General features: G+C 32.4%; 2 protein-coding genes across 5 annotated transcripts; both read right to left on the bottom strand.

The window, feature by feature from the left end:
- Positions 1-10288: 10288 nt before the first annotated feature.
- On the bottom strand, positions 10289-20329 carry LOC149903348 (protein Loquacious-like). Of its 4 annotated transcripts, none has more exons than XM_090108453.1 (8): positions 20136-20329; positions 18291-18485; positions 17831-17984; positions 17171-17288; positions 16549-16676; positions 15986-16164; positions 14495-14629; positions 10289-13607 (listed from the first exon to the last, which is right to left on the bottom strand). In XM_090108453.1, the coding sequence occupies exons 1-8, from the start codon at positions 20136-20138 to the stop codon at positions 13359-13361; spliced, it is 1161 nt and encodes a 386-aa protein (XP_089964579.1). In that variant the 5' UTR covers positions 20139-20329; the 3' UTR covers positions 10289-13358. The 4 variants fall into 4 exon arrangements, with proteins under 4 accessions (XP_089964579.1, XP_089964580.1, XP_089964581.1 ...); XM_090108454.1 differs by having other exon boundaries at positions 15986-16146; XM_090108455.1 differs by lacking the exon at positions 14495-14629.
- Positions 20330-21273: 944 nt separating this feature from the next.
- On the bottom strand, positions 21274-23515 carry LOC149903347 (uncharacterized). The gene is made up of 4 exons (XM_090108913.1): positions 22508-23515; positions 21805-21873; positions 21616-21705; positions 21274-21333 (listed from the first exon to the last, which is right to left on the bottom strand). Exons 1-4 carry the CDS (start codon positions 23513-23515, stop codon positions 21274-21276), a joined length of 1227 nt encoding a protein of 408 aa, XP_089965039.1.
- Positions 23516-23539: the final 24 nt, after the last annotated feature.

Raw genomic sequence — 23539 nt, 5'->3', positions numbered from 1 at the left:
CTTAATTTACATAAATTGAAAATTATATTGATTCAAAAACTATCGCCTATATTAATCGCGTATGTTGTACCTAGATTGTTAACCGCAATCCGCTTATAAATTACATCCACAAACACCTGTCGATATTCCCTTTACCAGGTTAAATGTCATAGTGCGTAATGAGTTCATGTTAGGATCGCAAATATCACGCCATATCTATCGCTTCGATGGCACCGTAAAGAGTCTTATAAGGTCCGTGTTCGTAGAACACATCCAAATATTTATTCTAATAATGTCCATTTTGAAAACAATTATATCGTTTACTTACGAATACTTAAATAAACAAACATCTTAAGTATGTAGAACATGTGAAGATGCATTTAATATGTATCTGGTTTCGAATGCGTCAATTAATTACTTCTTATATTTCTCTTCTCTACATATTTCATATCTAATGTAGATGTAATGAAAAATCAATACTTTGCTTATCGACCTATCTTAATATCTATCATCTATCGCAATTGTTCACTAAATTGTCCGAGTATGATCCGAGTGCTGTATTTAATGTTTTATTTTTAAAAACAACACAGATTGCGTACACTTGCATAATATAATGACACAATTTGCCACTTTGTTCTTACTCAAAAGCTAAATGATTATAATAATATATTCCCTTTAACAAAAGCCTTAATAAAATGTTACAGAAATAGACAATAAACTATTTTTCAGAGCTTTGCGTGAAAGCGATGAATGGCTTAGCGTCTGCGGGTCTCATAACTATGGATGAAGCGAGTTGCATACAGTCCACGGACACTGGCCGACTTATGTCCGTTTACTACATCGATCTGGGAACCATGAAAACTATCATGAAAGTAATATATTTTACAGATATATGGCTTTTGCTTTTATACTGACTTAAAATTAAAAATAATATTTTTTGCATATTTTACAGGTTATTTGCTTTCATGTACAAAAGTAGCTTTTACCTCAAAGCATTGCTTTCTCAATAAAATTATTATTAACTAATCTTTATCCACAACTTTTTCCATTTTACACATCTAATTTATCAATCTGTTTTTTGCTGGAATGGCAATACATCGAGTCGTAGCCTCTTGCTATTAACTGCTCCTTTTATGTTCAACTAATCCACGCTACTTAATCTGCTCAAATCTTTCATCCAACACAAATATTTTCACTTCGAACCTCAGAAAGCTTCTTCAAACAAACTGACAGACAAACTTAATGTTTTTTACATTAATAATGAATATATAAATTATATTAATTAATCCATAGATAGACGGTACAGAATCTCTAGAGCGTCTCCTATGGCTGGTGTGTGAAAGCCATGAGCTTTCTGACATGCACTTAAGAGTAGACGAGAGACGATGTTTAAATTCTTTAAATAGAAATAATTCAGCTGCTACAATACGATTTCCTATGAAAGGCAAAATAAATAGCCGACAAATGAAATTATACTGGTAAGTTACCTCATACTTTCTAAGGGTAGTTACCTATTAATTACTCTGGTAGAATCGTAAATACTTAGATATAAATTTACTCTTTATTCCGTTAAATTTTATTTCCTAGTTACAATTATAAACGTCGGCACTGTATTATTTTTTCCAATTTCTTTCGATCATGTGATATTTTCAGCACAACATTAATTGCCATATTGTGTCCTTTATGTAGAGTGGGTAAAAAAGCTTGGAGCTTTTTTTTTGTTTTTAGCTTTTAATTGCATTTATAATATAATATTTCCATTCCTGACCTTTCTAATATTTTCATTCCTGACTAAAAACAGAGATTGACACGATAATTCATATTTCAATCCAATAAACGTAATTTTAATATCTCTTAAATATATTTTATACCTCAATATTAAACTTAGACCCAGTTTTTAACAGTTGAAAAGAAGTTCAACTATTTTCTTGTAATCTCACAAATAAAATTTTATTATCACATGATCAACTGTATACCGTTAACCCAGTACGAATAAAGTCTGGGCGTGGAAGAATCCGCGAGTGACAGTTTTAAAATAAAAGATAAATAAAAGATTTTCGTATAAAGATACGGAACAAAGGCAGACACAATAAACTAGTAAAATGCCGCGGTTATCAGCGATAACAATTTTTAAACACGTTTTGCAACGTCTAGCATTTTTACGCACGAAATATAACCGTTAAGTGTAGGCCAAGGACAGAAATATTATTAATTTACTTACGGTTGTTTTAATTAATATAAATATTTCTCATAATATTGATGAAAATGTCTGTCAAATCTACTTAGTACTTGAGGGTATTTAAAGATGGAAGCAATTTAACTTGTGGAAGAGGGAAGGTATAGAAGTATCACTACAAACTTAATAAAACTTAGTCTTCGTATAATAATGAAATAATTCGGTTATATTCTTTATTAATTAAGCTATTAATATTATATTACGTCAGTCCCACTATAATTTGGCCAGGGATTATCTTCCAACACCGGTTGGTCGCACACATTAATTTCATTTTAGTTGAGTGAACTCAATTATCTGTATAGCTCAATTTTATTCTCTAAATGTGACTTACTTAATGATACTATGTACTTTTAAAGATTTACAAATGTAGTACCTATTATTCCCTGCTTTTTAACGGTGTCGCTAAAATTTGCTCTACCTACCCACTTTACAGATCTGTTTATTTTGAAAGCCTCGGTTTAAAATAAATTCTTTCACTGAAATAATAATATTTTGTATAACTTAACATGAATATATAATATTTTAATAATACGATACATATAATATTCCCGTTCACAGTATCATTCAAGCTGTCCTCGGTTGCCTGCCAATACCAGATCCGTCTTTGAACCAAGAAGCCATGAAAATTATGAGAATTGCCGATCGTGTTTGTAAATGTAATTATATTTTTTGTTTTTAATTAGAATTTTTTTAATAATATAAAGTTATTTTTGGTTAATTATCTGTGCTATTATAAGGAACGTTAACTTAATATTTTGTGTTTGAAATAACTGTATAAAAAGCGCAATAACTATAATAATGTAACCATTAAACAAAAATAGATAACAATACAAAACGCAAATTATATTCTAATTGCGAGCGACATTCATGAGAAAAAGACATCAGTTTCACCATTAAATTCGCACACTTAACCAATATTTTTTTAATTAAGAGTTTTGTGTCGGTATATCTATACTAATATTATAAAGAGGAAAGGTTTGTATGTATGTATGTATGTATGGTTTTCACGCATAAACTACTGGACCGATTTTGATGAAATTTGGCACAGATAATCTTTAGACCCTGAGAAAGAACATAGGCTACCTTTTATTGCGAAATATGTACCACGGGCGAAGCCGGGGCGGACCGCTAGTTACAAATATAGATATTATAGACTTAAACATAGAATATTATACATTTTATTTGATTATTTCTGATGCTGTTAAAGTGTATCTATACGTTATTTGGAAACCAATAAAAATGGGTTTCCCTAATAAAACCGCTATTATTCTTGTTTGGAAATACAATAAAACAAAAAATTAAAAACTATCGCCAATAATTAACTACACCCTGCATAAAATGAGCCCTCCACACAATGGGTAGCGATGGCCCAACACATGATCGTCGATGTTTGCTGCCAATACGACGATTTATGGTTAAAAACTATTATGATAGCCTCTACTCACCCAACACTGCCAATTGTGAAGAGGGCCCATAAGTGTTATTTGACTCACTGCCTTCAAAGCTAGAATTCGTGGGTTCGATTCCAACCCAGGGCAAATATTTGTGTGATGAACATCGATGTTTGCTCTTTATCTTAGTGTTTATTATCTATATAAGGAACTATATGTTTAAAAATTATATAGGTATGTATGTTTATCAGCCATTTAGTTTCCATAACATAAGCGAAAAGCTTAGTATGGGATCAGATCGTACCGATCGTCCTGAAATATTTATGTATATTTCAGGTCTAGTAGCATACGTAACTAGTCCAAAGTTAATGTGCTCGAATACTAAGAACTATATCGCGGTATTAAACGCATTGGTACTTGCTAAGTGCATATCAGCCCATCTTTGGGAAAACTCGCCGTTTCTGAGTAAACAACTGAAAGGCATCGGACCTACTTTTAGTTCGTTGCTTGCTACTGCTGGAAAGGTATTATAAGCAAACTAATCCATATTAGTTTCCTTACTACTACTATCTTACTATCTCACTACTATCTTAATATACTCTAATATCTTATCTTTTATTAAAATTTAACCCCCTATTTGACTACTTCTCTACTCTTCTACTCTCTGCCATTTTTACATTATGTACTTACCTACCCATAAAATATTTTACGTAAAATATTCGTATATATCTCCTTTGAAAAATAAATCACAAATTTTTACCTTGATAAAAATATCATGTTCTCATTTAAATAAATATATTTAAGGTTAATTTTATGCTGCTTGAAGAAAGCCATCCAAGAGACTTAGAAAGGGTAAGTTTTTATCACTAAATACCTAGGCACTTTGACTCAAAATATGACCGTAGATATATTAAAATAGTTTGCATGTATCATTGCAAATTGTATTTTAATTAAGTTTTCATTTTGTGAAATCAAAAAATCTAAAATTCTTACTTATTAATATTGGCCATCAATCAACACACTAAATATTTGTTCAAATCAGTCAATTCACTACAATTACGGCAACGCCTTTGACATTTAGACAAAAAATATAAAACTACATAATTGCGCGTTCGTTTAAGTATCGTCAATCATTATTTAACGACAGCAAGATATTTAACGGTCAGGGCTATTATAGATGAGCATATTACATGTGCCATTATTATCTTTTACTCGGTATTAAATATTAATCTATTGGTAAACATATTGCGAAGAGCAAAAACCTCGAATTGAAAAGTTATATTGTTTTATAAACAAATAATTATAATTGGCCAACAGTTATTAGTGTAAACATTGCACGAATAAAAATAAACAGTCAGACATATTCTTGTGACAAAAAAATATGTACCTATAAAATAGTCCGTGTGTCTGTAAACATGCTAGATTCTATCATTTCGTTGCAAACGCATCTTTAAATTATATTTTATTGTTTGTGTGTTAAAAAAAATGTTGCAGAAAAAAAGCTTCAGAATCCTTTTTATTTAACAAGCTTTTTTAGTTAGATGCGCATATGATAACCCTAAGAGCAAGGACTTAATTTAAACATATTCTGAATAATCTCTGGGTAGTTATTCCAAACTATTTTTCTTTGCCATGTATGTCTCAAAAAATCTCAATTTTGTAATTCGTAATCAATGGCCTATTTAAAAAATAGATACCTATTATACAGAGTATTTTTGGTTTGTTTGGTACTACCATGTACTACCTACCTACTTACATATATTTAATTCAAAGACTTAACGCGACCGATTTTTTTTTAATTATTTTCCCCTAATAAACATCTTTATCGCGTAAACGTATCGGGCGAAGCCGGTCGGCATGTTTTAAATAAAAATAATTAAAACTTTATAGTCCACTAGATTTCCGCCCGCGGCTTCGCTCGCGTTTTCAAAGGAAAACCCGCATAGTTCCCGTTCCCGTGGGATTTCCGGGATAAAACCTATCCTATGTGTTAATCCAAGTTACCCTCTATATGTGTGCTAAATTTCATTGTAATCTGTTCAGTATTTTTTACGTGAAAGAGTAACAAACATCCATACATCCATACATCCATACATCCTTACAAACTTTCGCCTTTATAATAGTATTAAGATTAAGATATTAAGATTATATTTCTACCTACATTATAATTCTTAGCTTTATTCACTCGCTCTCCTAAATTTGCCTATTCGTTTCCTTTTTTTTAATTGTATATAGAAAATTCTTTATATTTACAGATAATGAACAAAGGTCCCCCAGCGGGCAACATACTCCGAAAGCAGATAAGTCTGTTACCAAAATACAGCCTAAAGATAAAGCCGATCAGCGAACACTCAATTCGCATTGAATTGCAATTATTGAATCACGCGTTTTTATCAGAAAATATAGAACAACTGACAGCTGGAGATACGCATAAATTTTATTTAATTGTCGGAGACTCGGAAAACAACTTGCTGTACTTGTCATCTTTTAAGTAAGTTGGTGTTATTAAATTAAAAAAGTATGTATTGGCATCTTCTTGTAATTTCCAGTAATTTGGTTAAAATTCTTGAACTTTAAAAAACCATCAAATTTACTTGCATGTTCAGATCGTCTATCCAAACATGCATGATAAATGGAATTCCTACTTACCTCGTATGCTACCTATACTGCGTAATAAGCTTAATTATAGCAATATGTTTCAGAGATACAGATTTACTAAACCTCTACGATGGATGTATCACGTGCGATATTACCAGGAAGCAACCTAACGAGCATAAAGTTATGGCACATTGCATCAGTTCAAATTTTGGTACGATAATAATCAGACGTAATCATGAGTTAAACGTAATTCTTATTCAACTTTTTATGTTTGTTTTAGTTGGAATCGATGATCACTGCGAATATGTATTTAACGAATTGCCTACACATACAAGTATGGAAAAGAATTTGATGTTAGATGAAATACATGTACCAGAAAAAGAAATCCGTGTTAAAGACCGTAAACGTAAAAATGAAACCGATATCGTACAGTCCAAAGAAAAAATAAAACGAGACACGAACATAATAAAGCAATTTAAACATTTAAAGGAATCTTTTGAGTTATCTTCAGAAAATTTATCAAAGAATTTAAATGAAACAGCGGAACTATCGAACAAAATTTTATCTGATCTTACTAAAATAGATAATGATATTATTGAAACAGTTCCTACGTTGCCTACTAAGCAAAAAGTTAGTCATGAAAATGTTGTTGTTGAAATATCAGATGAAGAAGACTATATAGATGACGCGGAAATAAATAATATTCTGAATGAAATTGAAGGAGAGATAAAGCATGTAGCAGTCAATAATAAAAACATTGAACGAAATATTCAAATTAAACCAATAGAAAAATTATATAGCATCTCCAATAGTATGATTAATACAGGCATAAATAGATCATCAATACTACGACCCCATGGTATATGTAAAAATAAGCAAAAGGCTAAAAAATCTAATTTCAGCTTCATAGACTTAATAGAAAAACAAAACAATTCCCCAAATGAGAATATTGTGGAAAAACAAACCGATACTGGTTTTTCTGGTGCTATACGAGATAACATTAATGAGTTTTTGAAGAAAGCTCAACTGAAAAAGCAGACTAACGCAAATGTAATAGAACTCTTGTGCAGTCCAGTTTCAAAGAATACCGATTCTTCTTCACCTACTGTAGTCCGTAAAAATGTATTGAATATTGCCAATGAAAACAATTTTAATGCTGACGTAATAAGTCATCAAGATAAAGGATCCGAACAAAATGATGGACCAAACTCATTGCAAAATATATTAATGAATACAGAAAACTTGCCACTTTGTAAAATAAGTAACACTCATAAAATAAGTCCTTATTCGTTACAGACAAATATTGAGAATCCTAGTATTCTAAACAACGATTCAAAGACGAACAGTATTAAAAACATCAGTGACTTTACATCTAATGAGCATAAATTAAATTATTCAAATGTAATAACTACAATCCAAAACAACAGTTTAGTTCCTATAACTACACTTATACAACACAGAGATGAATTACAAAGTAGACCTTGTATTGAAAATAATATAACGCGCGACAACAAAATGAATAGTGACAATGACCAACAAATATTAGAACTTTCACACGCAATTACCAATGCAAAAACTTATAGTGATATTATAAATTCAAATGATGTTATTAGGTATAAACCTGAAACTAATTTTAAAACTAAAGACAATAAATTTGAACAATTTATCAAAAAGTTTTCCTATAAAGCTACTAACATTAACACTTGTACCAAAATACTGCCGGAATGCAAAATTCAAATAATAAGCCAACTGAAAGTGGATTTCAATGTTACTGAAATAAAAACTCCGAATGATAATTTCAAAAATACTGAAAACAAAAGTCCTAGCTTAAATTCTAATGATAAGAAAGTAGAAATAACCGAAATCTTATCACCTGACCAAAGCCAAGAGAATGAAATAAACTATGAAAATAAACAAATTACACATGAGAAAACAGCAAAGCCTAAATTAGAACATATTGAAAATATATCAAACGACAGAGTAGAAGAGTTAAAGACAAATGATAACCTTAATGTTAACGATATTTTACTCAAATACAAAAATATTATTGATTCAAGGTATGCAAATAATAGATATAAAATAATTTTATACTTACAATTATACCATTATCGTGTCATGATAACATGATGTTACTAAGTAGCATTTAAATTTACTAAACACCACTAACTTTATTCTAATACAAACAATCTAAAAACATAAAAAACCATTTCCCACCAAGAGCATCAGAGAAAATTAAATTGGTACTCATTTTACAAATTAATATTTATTTATTTTTTCAGAAAGAACAATCCATCGCCAGCTGTAAAAGAAAACGAAAACTATAATGGTCACTTCGATAAAGAGTATAAGAAGGCACCTACAAAACCAAGAAAGCAATATAAAATTACTGATTTACATAAAGTTGACATACCGCTACCTGAATCACTTTCTTCAATCATCACTGACGCTAAAAAGTGTACAAACATAGACATCCATACTAAAATGAAAGAAATCAATCAATCTCTGGAACGTAATAATAAAGAAGAAATTAACCAAACTTTTGAAACTAATAACAAAGAAGAAATTACATTAGTTCAAGATGACCCCGAGATACCCGAAGTTATTTGCAATCTTATAGACTTGAATGATGATTTAAAATACACTCCTCCTACAGAAATAGATATTGATACCGATGAAAGGGATTTAAATTTGAGTGAAGCAATACTTAATCCAAAAACTTTTCTTGAATCCGTTCAAAACGAAACAGAAGTGATACCACCACCGCCAGAATTCTGTGATGATATTGCGTATTCACCAATCGATAATAACACTAATTGCAATGATATTGAGTTTAATTTTAATTCAACGGATGAAGAAGAAAACATGAATCTTTTCGCCACAAATAATTTTGAAAATGATGACCAAGACTATGAAGTCATAGATACGCCAAAAGTTGAAACTTGGAATCTTTCTACAGAAGACACAGATTCCGTTCCCTTCAAACCTTATCGATTTTCAAACAACACACGACCTTGGAGTGTTCTCACACAAAACTCCAGTCAGCGACATGAAAAGTTAAATCGGTTTAAGTTTACAAGACACAGTGATTTCAAATTGAAGAAAAGAGTATGATATTAGTTTGTGAAAAGCTTGTGAAAAGTCAAATAAAATTTTATAATTATTATTTCTTTTGTTTCATTTACTTCTCAATTCTTTGAAATATAATAAGTTTAAGAAACGGAATAGGAGCAGTCAAACTCGCTAACTACTAAATTAATTATCTCTATTTTTTGCTTTGGCGTAAAGCTACACAAAGTCACCATAAATATACTAATTTTTTTAAGTACGATAAGTTTTGTCTACTAATATTATAAATGCGAAAGTTTGTGAGGATGGATGGATATCCATCCGTTTGTATCTCTTTCCCGCAAATACTACTGAACCGATATACAATATGATATGGTATGTACGTAGCTGGAGACCCGGAATAAGGCATAGGGTAATTTTTATCTCGGAAATCCCCCAGGAAATGGGATCTATGCGGGTTTTTCTTTGAAAAATCCAGTACATAGTAAATGCTAACTAGTATTAGTTAGGTAGGTTATTTAATTATTAACGATCTATGTGAAGCCTTAACTACGTCAAGGGCGGTGTATGTAAATTGTTTCATCATTTCATGCACTATTTGCAAGTCATCCAGTGGCTGAAACAGTACATGGACTGACGACCTCGTTTGTAAGCTAATCTCAAGAACTGGAAATTTTTCAAAACTTCTTTCTCCGTTGGATCGGGATGAACGTGACCCCGTGTACTGTTAAAAATAATAATAGGATAGGATAGGATAATATATTACGTGCCACGCACGAAGCCAGGGTGACTGGGTGGACCGCTGGTTAGCCCGCACTATTAAGTGCTTTTTATGATGTATTATATAACAAAAATGTCAAATCCATCCAGTAGTTCCAGCGATAGCTTATAGAAACAGATTTTTAAATTTTTAAAATTCTATTCCTATTACATACTGTAGAGGTTTACTTTTTACTCCCTTTTCATATTTATAGGTTAGACATGAAACTCGGTATCGGTTGTAAAAATGAAACAAATATTTATATATAAGCAACACCAATTTTATTGTAGTTATTAGCAAATTCAATACTAGCAAAACAAAGAAAACGTTTATTTTCACATTTTCACAATGTATCATCTTTCAACAAGTTTTTAGATCTAGGCAAGTGAAATGTACAGTGTAAGTTTCTACGTCAGTGACATTATTCTCTACGATTACAGTTTATCGATATAAATAGTAAAACCAAGACTAACTAAACATAAATTATAATACGTGAACTCCGATGTCTCGATGGTCGGACATTATAGTTTTATTTAGTAGGTCTTGGTTGAAACTCCATTCCTTTATTCAAATTAGTCTTTTCTAAGTTGAACAGTGCGACCAATAGAGGGGCAGGTTGAACTCACACCATTCAATTTAAAAGAAACTCGGTGTGCAGAGCCCTCGCGGCCTTCGGGCGCCGAGCGACGGCTCTGTACTGATACAAAATGTTACAACCTCTATACTTTGCATTAAAATAATGCCCATTTTCACAGGCAAGGGACCTCCTAGCTCCACATCCGTTATTTCCAGTGATATATTCACTCAAACACATAGTTCTCAGCCTCCATGCAAAGTTTACCATCATGTATAAAAATAAAATATACACAATTATTGGTAAATTCATTATTTCAATCAATCCTGCCTCGTTACATAATCCATCTCGCGCAAGACCCAACCCTTGCTCGTTTAAGATTTCGAGTAAAATACAACTATAACTGTAACTACGGTGTTAAACTTAATTTATATGCTTGATGATTATATATTTCTTGGGAATTCATTGAATAAAAAAAATAGGGATATTAAAAATCATAAATAAAGCAAAGGTTCGGACAGTTCGTCAACAAGACATTACCAGCTGAGAATATTTTTCCGTTTAATGCTCAGCATGTTAGAAAAATCTCAACACACCAGACGAAAAAAAAAGTTTAAATAAATTACATGAAAAATCTATCATTTTATTATATTATACATTAAAGCTAATGATTTTGATAAGTAGGTAATGACTTCAATTCAATATTAATGCAAAACATGCCTAAATTATGCTGAATATTAAACTGGAAAGTTATAATACACACTTTTTTGTTATTTTTTATATCATTTTTTATTTTTTTTTTTACTTTTTTTATTTTTTTAAGTAATTTCCACGCTGGGAAAATTACACTAATTCTATGCAAAGTATAGCTTGTATTTATTATATGACCACTCCATACTTTGTTTCCTTAAGTTTACGGGCTATGCTGTGTACTCTCGCACATTCGCAGTCGAGTTGGAGACAAAAAAATCTATCACATTTTTCTTTACACACAACAAAATAAATCTCATAGAATACATAAACTTCGTCCAATCTACATGGACTTTTGTTCAAAAACATAAAAATGGTATAATAAATAAAACTTGCGAAAAACATGGAAACTATCTAGTGTAGGAATATAGGAATTGATAAATGTATTGACTACGACAGCTTCCAAAATACACAGCTATTACGAATAAACTTCAATCACAAAAACGTTTCGTGTCCAACAAGTAAAATTTTTACTCTTAAATTTTGACACAAAACATAAAGCTCGTCAATTATTATGCCAATGATATTATATATAGAAACAAGAGGTAGATACGCCACCAACGCACAAAAACGGATTTTGTATAGTTTTATTAGACTTACATTACAGTACAGTTTTAGATCATCGACACGATAAAATAACGTAATAAATCTAACTAGAAATAATAAAACAGCAATTTTGAGCTTTATAACAAGCCCATTGGGTTTAGATCAGTCGTTAGAACGGTGTTGTGTTCATTGTAGGATGAAATCCCGGTGCACGAAGCTAAGTGCGGCGGCTCCGCCATCTTACACTTGCATTATAATGTGCAAAATAAAGGTCCTGAGAAAACATTATTCGCTCGGAATGTCCCACTGATCTCAGTGACGAGCTCCCCGAAATCGTTTCACTATTATTATATCCTACAAGGTGGAGTGATGACGTATAGCGTAAGACCAGTCCTTATGGAGTTCTATAAGGAGGACTATGCTCAGCAGTGGGTGTCTATCGGGTGAAATGATGATGATGATTATCACATCAACTCCCTGACCCAAAACGAACACCACAGCTAGTAATAAATACTTAATACAGTTATATCCCCAAAAAAGTTTTTATCATTTTAATACAACTTCATAATAATAATTAAATAGTAAATGAAATTGTCACATTCGTTTACGTGTGCAGGAAACGTACCATCTATATCATTGAACCTTCTGTGTCGTTAGTCTATGCCAATTGCCATGGCAACTATTTTTTTTTTAATTGGTGAATTCTTATGACGTTTGTTTACACCTGCGCGGAAGTGACAAACTATCTTTGTCTTTTTTGTTTATATCATTTTATTATAGCCATCTCTCTTATACAGTCTGTCAATGTAATAAATTAAGTAATATGAAATTTTTATTTGTGCCTGCCGCTGCATGTGGAGCATTTTTTTTTTGGGTATGGTGAGTATATAACGTATCTATATATATAATATCATTGTATTTGCAAATATATCGTCAATAAAAAAACACAATAAATAAACAATAACGGTTAATTAAATATTAATATTGTATAATAGCACTGCAAATGTGCCAGTTATACAGCATAGCCCGAAGCGCTTTGGCTAGCGAGTGGTGTTATGTGGCCTCTATCCACGCGACATCGCGCCAGCCCCGAGTGGCTTCTATACAACGCATTTTTTATATGTAAATAGAATAATGGGCCAATATCACAATGGGCAGCGATGGGCGAATAGACAATCACGATAGAGTAGCCTCTAAATGTATGATCAACCGTCGTTTTGATAAAAACACCTTTTTAAAAAAATATTAAAAATAAACACGTAGACACGTAATTATATTATATTTTTTTATGTATAATAAAAATTTTTTGTTTTGTCATCACGCCGTATCGGCAAACATCGACGTTAGGCCAACGCTGCCCATTGTGTAGCTGGCCCATGTTGTGGCCATATGTTTTACGTATAACATGTCATATTGGATAGATCACCGGGCGTTATAGATGTCGCGAGATGAGGCTTTTCACTTTTTGGTCATAATCTTGAGGTACTCGAGCGCGTTTTGGGCTGCGGAGGACTGTGCGTCCTTGCTTGTAAGACCTGACCCATAGCACACGGCTACCGGCAAAGTGGACAATTGGACAAGGCACTGGCACCGACCAGTCATTGATTTCTCCTCAATATCCACGTACGTGACTTCAAATGATTGCTCCGATGCAATCTCTTGCAAAAACTTGACGAAGTTAAAGTCTTTGTTGTTCAGCGGTGTCACCTGAAACGTAAAGGTTTTGTGAAATGCATGTTTAGGAACGTTTAAAAGACACCCAATCTATTACACAAATCTAAGATACCAAAAAACAGAAATAATATATTATATTTTATTTGTGTGTTTGTCTAGCTTAGTTACTTTTATTTTAAAATTTGTATATTATCTTTATTTTTAAGATGAAAGTATATTATCTTTATTTTTAAGGAGTTGCAAAACTCCGTTTTAATAGGCATCATATGCATTGTTTTTACAAATTAACACTAGACTTAAACAATTCAAGACACACAACCTACCTACAAACCATCGCGTTGCAAAAACAAACAACATAAAAAGAGCGTGTATGCCGAGCACACGTGTCCGAAGTGAAACTTCTTTGACAAGATTTAATACCAAAATCATCGCCTTAATCCATGATGCGACCTTGAAATTTTACTTTCAACGCGACCACACCCCGGACACTCCATACAAAATTATCGTTTTGACAGTCACACTGTAGAGACTGCAAATGTGTGTGTTAACGCTTGATGGTTGGCACATTTTTGACTAGCGTAAAAAAAAATCGCGTTTTTCTGATGAAATACATCCGTAAACAGCACAATATCTAACCATTTTATACGAAAAACGATAATCACAAATCCAAAATAATAAAATTACTTTAAGTCAATTTGATTAATGTTGTCAATCTTCGTTGCGTATCGTCCCTGTAGAAAAATGTGGACCATTTTTAGACTGATCGTGCGGGGCGAGGTAAGAGTTTAATTTTGGCGGGAGGCGGAGTGTCCGTTCTGTAGCGTTTAGCTACTATTATATTGTATTCTGTGACGCGACTAAAGAAGTTTCACTTCATACACATGTGACATAGAGCATGCAAGTAAAATGTAATGCCGTACCTGCAACTTGGCCAGGTTGGGCCCGACAGACTGTTTGAGGTGTTTGTGAAACTGCGACACCTTGTGGCTGTGACTCGTGGTCAACGTTGATATTTTACTATCTTTCAAGTCGGCATATCGGGCCGCGACACCGCCCTAGAACAATAACACCAATTACAATCACACAGCTGACCAATTTTGAATACATTTTGCTTAGTAGCATAGACATCGGCTTTTTTCATTTTGCGGGTATGTTTTGCTAGCAGTTAGATCCTATTTTTGTTGCAGTGGGATTTCAAAGGCAGACACGTAAATTGAGATCCATTGCAAAAACATTTATTAACAAGTTACATTACACCTAATTAAGAACAAATTTGCGGGTAGTATGAAATTACAAGCATTCATTCAACATTTGGCTATTAATTCCTCGCAATCAAATCATATCTACAAATAGTTGAGGTTTAGTACAATGCTAGCAAAACATACTACATTTCACACAATATATGCCGATTATTCAAAACTACCCCCATTTTCACCAAATGTGACCCTTCTGTTCAAATCGTTGCCGGAAGCAGGCGCCGACCGAAAGATAGTAAAACACCTGGCCAAGTGCTAACCTTTCAAACAAAAGAGCCACTTAGCGATCATGGCTGTTGTATGAAGCCTTGGCGAGATATTTTCAAGTGACCAATAATTATTATTTTAGCAGTGCAGGTTTTAATCATGATTATGTTTGCACATGAGGAGGCAAATATTTTTATAGGTTAATCATGTGATGGGATATAAAATTATATTCATGATGCTTTCATTACATGTAAACAATGAGCAAACTTAAACATTAAAATTTAAATATTATTAACAGGATAAAATAACTAGACTATTTACAGTGAGAAGGCATATCCATGAATTTATGAAATCCTTAGTTTAGTTAATGCATAAGCTATTTCACAGCATGGTTACTTGTTCTTCCAAGAGAAATCTAAAGGCCAGCCAGCAGTTATATATTTGTTATATTATTTATTTATTGAACCAGAAACTACCTTTTTCCAGTCAAAAACAAGACATTTAAAAAAACAAGAAATTCATCAGATTAGGGGCACCACAAATGACAAAACACAAAATACCCCAGCCCCCCTAGACAAGTGGCTTTCTATTAGCGTAAAGTTCAATAGAATAGATTATGAATGTAACGAACGTTTGATTACGACGACGACGATTGATTACGTCAATCTCACACATTCATAATATATTCTCTTGAACTTTACGCTAATCGAAAGCCACTTGTCTAGGGGGGTAGGTATGTATACTAATATTATAAAGAGGAAAGGTTTGTTTGTATGTATGTATGTATGTATGGTTTTCACGCATAAACTACTGGAGCGATTTTGATGAAATTTGGCACAGATAACCTTTAGACCCTGAGAAAGAACATAGGCTACCTTTTATTGCGAAATATGTACCAGGGGCGAAGCCGGGGCGGACCTCTAGTATGATATAAAGCAAGGACAATACCTCTTCCTCAGGCTGGAACGACTCCGGCGGGTTGTCCTGCAACGCCTGCCACATCTTATAGGCCGCTTGTCTCTTGGCCAACTTCTTAGCTTTGCCCGTACCTACTTCCCGCCTCTTGAGTAGAGTGCACACGATTGTAAACTGCCTCTCGTGGGGTAGGCCTGGGAAAGGATGGTTATCTGACTTTAAAATAAGGATCATGTTCTCAATTTGTATTAATTTTATTTATATTATATGCTGACATCATAAAGAAATATTTACATTTGATGCTTTATATTTGATATTGCGTAGAGAAAAATAATACTAGAAATATTGAAATGTTTCTTTTGACGTAACTCAATATGTATATATTGTGATTTGTGCTAATAAAGTAAGGCCCCTTGGTAATATAACGTTAATAATAGCAAAAGCAAGACCTAGACAGAGAAAAATTGACTGAACTGTCATTACAATTGCGTAAAAAAAAGTTTTTGCCTGAATATCAGTTATAGTCCAGTTCAGCAAAGAGGCCAATTTTATCCGACTGTTGAAGTTTTAGGAAACTAGTGACAAGAGTAACTCACGTCTATTAACATTATCGTCGTTCTCCGCGTGGTAGGAGGGCGGGGGCCAGAAGCGCGACATGCACAGCTCCTGCAGCCAGCCCACCGGGTTGCCCATCAGCTTGTCCTCGAACGATGACACCACCGTGCTGTTACCAAAATAACAATCACATTATATTATCATGTTTATTCATAACTACATGTTTACGTTAAAATCTTTGTATGCAGTTATAATTCTTTTTAAAAATAAAGTAATGTTTCCTTTCAGCAAAATTTGCCATAATTAGTATTTCAAGTACTTTCCCTCCAGGGCCCATCGAAAATTTTCACACTGCATAGCCTATAAGCCTTCCTCGATAAATGGGCTATCTAACACCAAAAGAATTTTTCAAATCAGACCAGTAGTTCCCAAGATTAGCGTGTTCAAACAAACTCTTCAGCTTTATAATATTAGTATCAATTTTACATAGTAACTATTATTGGTTACTTCATAAAATTTTATTAATTTTCCAATGCAAACCTGTTCAAATGCAATTCATGCAAAAAAATTGTACAAAAAATAATGGTACAATAATCCGTGATCCTAAAAATTAAAAGTAAGACAGCGATAAAAACATGTCTATGTGTAACAGAAAATCCTTACGGCTCTGGTATGTTTCCATTAGGAGGCTGATCAGCTGGTACGGCTCCAGTCAGCTTGTCCAGCAGAGCCTTGGCAGCAGAGTGCTTCGCTTCTTTCTTTGATCTACCAGTGCCCATGGCTGAACAAAAAACTATGCTTTAGATAGAAGGAATATTTAGGAAACAGATAGACTCTAACATAATACACAACATTTTAATAGCCAGTGTAGAGTCAATTTACAAATTATTACTTTTCCTATGGGATTTCTTATTATTATTCTAATTTCACCAGAGTATTAGAAACAAAGTTTAATTAATAAGCATACAGTAATACATTATACAAACAAAAAAGTATTCTGTGGAACATCAAACCTCCATTATTGTACATTAAGAAGGGAAAGACATTTCAATAATTTTTAAATCTTATCTTAATCTTATCTTAATACTATTATAAAGGCGAAAGTTTGTATGGATGTATGGATGTTTGTTACTCTTTCACGTAAAAACTACTGAACCGATTACAATGAAATTTAGCACACATATAGAGGGTAACTTGGATTAACACATAGGATAGGTTTTATCCCGGAAATCCCACGGGAACGGGAACTATGCGGGTTTTCCTTTGAAAACGCGGGCGAAGCCGCGGGCGGAAATCTAGTGGCAAATAAATCTAAAATCTTACCAACTAAATCTGCGACAGTAACGCGGTATCTAAATGTAGGCTCATGTATCATGCCCTCAATTTGGACGAGTTCATATTTGGGGACTGTTCCACGCCGAGCCAGTAGTTCTTGCAGGACTGACACTGGTGTCTTCATGGGAAGCGATTCCATTTCCTGAATAAACAAAAATTTGCTTTAATTCAATATTTCGGAATTTTAAATGAGATTTTCTTAATTAATTTTCAAATTACATTCTTTTAACATTGATCCTTTAATTATAAATAATATGAATATACATTGTTAAATTTGAATAAAGTAGTGTAATTTATCAATAAAGATGAAATGTTAGATACATCACAAAAATTTTAATTAGAAAAAAATTAGTAACATCAAAAACTTGACAATCAGACTCACATAAGTAACTAAAAGATGCTTCCAAATTTGTTTAATATTTGTAAGTATAAATAATAAAACACTCACTCGCTTAGCAGCTTCATCCAACGGCAACCTTTCCGTATTATTAGGCGGTTTAGGTCTATTCTGGTAGCGGCGTCGTGGCCCGTGCGGCGCGTGTTCCCCGTCCGGGCCCGCGCCGTGCACGGGCGGCATGCCGTGCACCACGCCCGGCATGCCGCCGTGCACTACCCCCGGGTGCGGGTGTACTACACCGTCCATCTAGCGGAAAAAGTTATATCTTAGCATGAAATAGGGTTCAAAGTTAAATTTTTAGATATTTATTCTTAAAACGTTATTATCGCCATTTTACTTATAAGGTTAAGTAATTTCGGTATCAATGTAAAGTTTTTTGATATCTAACAATTACACCCGGTATTAGGATACTGAATAGGAGTTTAAGTGAGGCAGATGCCTCACTTTATTACCTAGGACTTCTAGTGCATTTTTGAAAATATAACTTAAGAATAAAAATGATTTTTTTATGGCAATTAACAATCCAATAAATATAGTGAAATTTTACTGTACACATTTAAATAATTTTTGCTATAATACCAGTAAAATAAAAAACTAAACAGTGTAGAAATAAGTGCTTTGTAAATTACCTTATCCATATACCTAACAAGAGATTTTCTAACTTCAAATTATTGCAAGTGAAACACTTGAATGTCAAAACAATTAAAAGATACCATAATAATTTCATATTTTTAAGAAAGCAATAACTATTATTTTTTATTTCTTTATGATAATGAGATTAAACAAGTATGGCTAATTAGACAAGAGTTATATTTACTCCATATTTTAATTCAATTAAAGGCTGCTACTTAATTTTCATAAAAATGAGGACAAAATAATATATATGTAGCTTGTTTGATTTCATTTATTAATTTATATATGTATATACATATGAATGTATATAATGATACATTTAAAATTTTAAAGAAGCTATCTCCTGTTAATTTTAAATATGTAATACTCTCATGACAGATGATCTCAGCTTATAAACTCAAAATATTCGCCATTATTTCAATAACTATTGCAAAAATTTTGTTTCATTGCTCATCCTTGCTCCGCACCATTTGATCCGGCATAAAAACAAAATAAAAATATAGTCTATAGTAATGTAGCTTTCTGCTGGTGAAAGAATTTTTCAAACTGGTACAGAAGTTTCAGTACCTACCTATTCATTTAAAACAAATGTATAAATATGTATTTTGAATGTATATACTTCACCCTAAATTATTATCAGTCTAAAAAGAGTAATTCCCCTTCATTAATTTATGACCATTTTTTTCAGAAATATAAATTATCACTTCCAAGTTCCAATACAGGAAGTATAGGTATAATATGTAGGTACTAAAGATGATGCATGCAAAAAAAAGGTATGATCAATTTGTAATTTTAAAAGAATCTACTTATATTTTACGACTTGTTAATTTTTTATTTCCTTTAGGTTTTCATAAAAATTAAAAATGTTCGATTGTTTAAATAATAAATAATAGCCTATAAGAATTAATTTCTATATTTTACGAATATGGCTTAAATATTGAACATTCGCAATAAATACGTATTGCTTAATTTTAATTAATACTTAGTATAAACATTTACCAACGAAAATAAACAAAGAATAACTTTATGCAAAAACGATCATAGAAACTCAACATGTGATTTTTGATATGACATGGCGGCCGGCCATTACAACAGCAAAATGGCTTCGCCTTTTCGCCGGTACATAAATATTAATCAATATTTAGAACTATTTATTGCCTTTAAACTCAACAAGACTCTTCGATCTTTTACACATTTAACTTTTTTATTCAATCCCACCGCGCTTCAAAAGGATTTGTTAACGTAAACGTATACCTTACTTACCATTCTGTGTATTCTCTCCACAACTGCAGACAAGAAGCAACGACTACAAAAATGAAACTATTGGGAGTTTTATTACGATTTATTGAAAACTTATATCAGCCCGAGTATTTTTAACAATGAGAAAAACAATTAGCGATTTGATGAAACAAAAGCAACCGGCAGCTGTAAAAATTTATTGACCTCGTAGGACTCGAATGTCATTTGTCACTATTGACAGCTGTTTCCATCCCGATTGGCCAACGACACAGATTATAAACATCAATTTAAATTAATGTTTAGATAGTCTGTCATTTTGAATTCGTGGCGCTTAAACCATGTTTAAACCTTGGTTTAAACCAGTAAACGAAAATTAAACACAGATTAAGTAATTACGTACTTTATGTAGTAACGATTATTCTTATTTGATTTATCGTAAGCTATGAAATATAATGTACATATATGTATAACTAGCTTCCGCCCGCGACTCCGTCCGCGCGGATGTCGGTCTTCGCGTGGATGGTTTATTTCTCCATTTTGAGTAACTCTGACAATGACATCTTATAAATATCTATTTGAACCATTTTGAACCAAATACAGCTAGGCCTATAATAATATACGCAACGTGTGTTCGCGGTTCTACAGAACTACGTCTATGGATAAAACTGAAAAATTAAGATTAATTTTTTTCTACTTATTTTTCCAGGTTAAAAGTATCCTATTTTACGCCCAGGATAATAAGGTATAATTATACCAAGTTTCATCGAAATCGAACCGTTAGTTTTCACGTGATGTCTTCACATACAGACAGACAGACAGACAAAAAATTTTTTAATCACATATTTGGGTTTGGTATCGATCCAGGAACACCCCCTGCTAGTTATTTTTTCAATATTTTCAATGTACAGAATTGACCCTTCTACAGATTTATTATAATATATATATATATATATATGTATGTATAGATTCTGTGTTAATAATCCATGAACTAGCAACAGAATTCATAACTCAGCTTCGGATTGCTCCGTTGGTGAGTTGATCAGTGGTTTAAATCAGCTGGTTCATTTAATTTACCAAGAAATGTCCCTATTTAATATTTCCAATTCCGTTCTCATGCTGGATGCATGCCGCGCTGGTACCAATACTGTGTACCAATATCTCACTACTGACGACTGTCAAATTGTACTAAAATAATTAAATACATTGTTGCAGAGGCGAAAATCTGAAAAACAAATATTATTAGGGTTATATTAGTTACCGCACACTGAAAATTTTATCAATCTAAGTTATACCTTCAAATAAAACAAAAGTTGGCTGAAAAATTATGCTGTATGCAGTAGATTATAACATTAAGATTTTAGACATTAAATTGTCGGGCTTTTGTCGGGTATATATAAATCCTACCGCGTTTGAAATCCTTAATAGATAGTCAATACTTCTATTAGGTCGTGAGTCGAGACTCGAGAATAAGTTTTAATTATTAATAATAAAATGTGTAGCTTACATTAAACAAAAGGGTGGCATCTACAGGAAAGAAACCGTATAAGTCAATTTCTACAGACTGATATTTAAGAAGTGTTGAAAAATGTTGAACCTGAAATTAATAATATATTTTTTTTACAGGCATTTACGATATAAGTATATATTTTTGTATTGCTAAATAACAAAATATTAAAATATCAATAGTCTGTACCTCCATAAGCCACCGTAAATCCTTGTTTTCTGTGGGAATACAATGTAAAAACTGCCCGGTTTTTATCGCCTGCAAGTAGAATATAAAACAAATGAATTTTTTCACTTTTATATTATATCAAATCAGTAATAAAGCCTATTTATTAACTCCGCATACTAAACCTTAAAACCTATATTTACATAATATTACGTAATAAGTACCTAAATACTTTTTCAAATATTACTACATAGGTATTATGTTACTGCCTTAGATATCTAGTTAGGTAGTATGTGAAAAAATGGGGAAAAAATCTACAAACATTGATCGTAAGAAGGGATTCAAATCTTTAGATACCTATGGTAAAACGTGCCGTTGAGATTGAATGAAGAAAGTTTTATTTATTTTTAAACAATCTGTCTTCCTGACCGATTTTCAGCGACCGTTCGCGTTGTTTATTTAAACAATTACCATGATAAAAAGGCTTGATTGCGGTTGACTATTGATAGCACGAGGGAGGCTCAAATAAGTTGTCTTTCTAATTCTGGAATTTAGCACTCGAAATATTAGGTATAAACAGACACGCAACAAACTTAATTAGGTAAATGTGTGTAATGCTGTAAATGCTGTAATAATAATATTATTCACAAAATTAACTCTTATCACAAACGAAGCCGTTGAAGCATCTTCGTAAGTTGTATTTTTTGTTTGGAATGTATGTACGTACCTCAAGTTTCAGAGCACTACCAGAGTAGGCTAGAGAAAACAATTTTATAAGTTGATAAGAAATCCAGGAAAAGCAATTAAATAGTTCATGTAGAGTTAGATCTCTATCAACAACAATTCCATGATATAATATATGCGCCTCGCTAACCAAAGCATGAAAACTCTGCATTATTGAAGCCAACATTGGACCTTGGAATGTTTTATTAATATCAATTTTCATATCGAACACTCTCCTGTATACTATTTCCATTTGTCTTAGCGTCATCTTTTTCACTTTTGGTTTTACTTCATAAAATGTTGAATCCTTCGAATGTTCCTCATTATCCGTAAATTTACAATGCGCGTTGATATTTCTTAAAATGGCAGTTACTGTTATGACCAACATGGTATACAGTGCGTGTAAAATAAATTGTATTATTTGTGGAATATTAAACGTAAATATCACTAATAGCCTCTTCCACGCTCCTTCCTTTCTTGATAAATTTATACTTAACTGGGCGATTATAGTTAGACATATGCCTATGAGCGTTAAATTTCTCTTTAGATACAAGTCTTCTAAAATGAGTCGTGATTTCTTTGAAGATGGTATACTTTTCCATGTTGAGACTATCATATTTAAAATGCGAACGTATCTGGCACGATTTATAAAAGCACAAACATAAGCTATGCTACAGAGCAAATCAAAATTCGTAAACTCCAGAATGTAATTTAACTGCGTTGTTACTTCGTTATTGAATTGGGGTTGTTCTGCAGAAAATAGCACATCACGAACGTGAAAGAATCCAAACAAAATCAGAATCAGCATAACAGTAAAACTACATAACGAATTTAAATATATGGATTTTGGTATGACCGTAAAAATTTGTTTCGATTTAGAAAATTTTATGCTGTGTGGTGTTAAGCCGACCAGAGAAGCTATTAGAAATATTGGCTTATTTATGTCTTCAATCTTTACATCTCGACTATTTATAATTTTCGCAAAGATTTTATTTTGCCTAAACAAAAACATTTCTATTCTGCCCTGATATTTTTT

This window comes from Colias eurytheme, chromosome 13 (genome assembly GCF_061535395.1).
Source record: "Colias eurytheme isolate Ceu_HAF_F1 chromosome 13, ilColEury1 Martin Lab GWU primary, whole genome shotgun sequence".
NCBI classification, from domain to species: Eukaryota; Metazoa; Arthropoda; class Insecta; order Lepidoptera; family Pieridae; genus Colias; species Colias eurytheme.
Note: the sequence above shows the minus strand (reverse complement) of the source record. Positions and strands in the feature narration are given on the sequence as shown.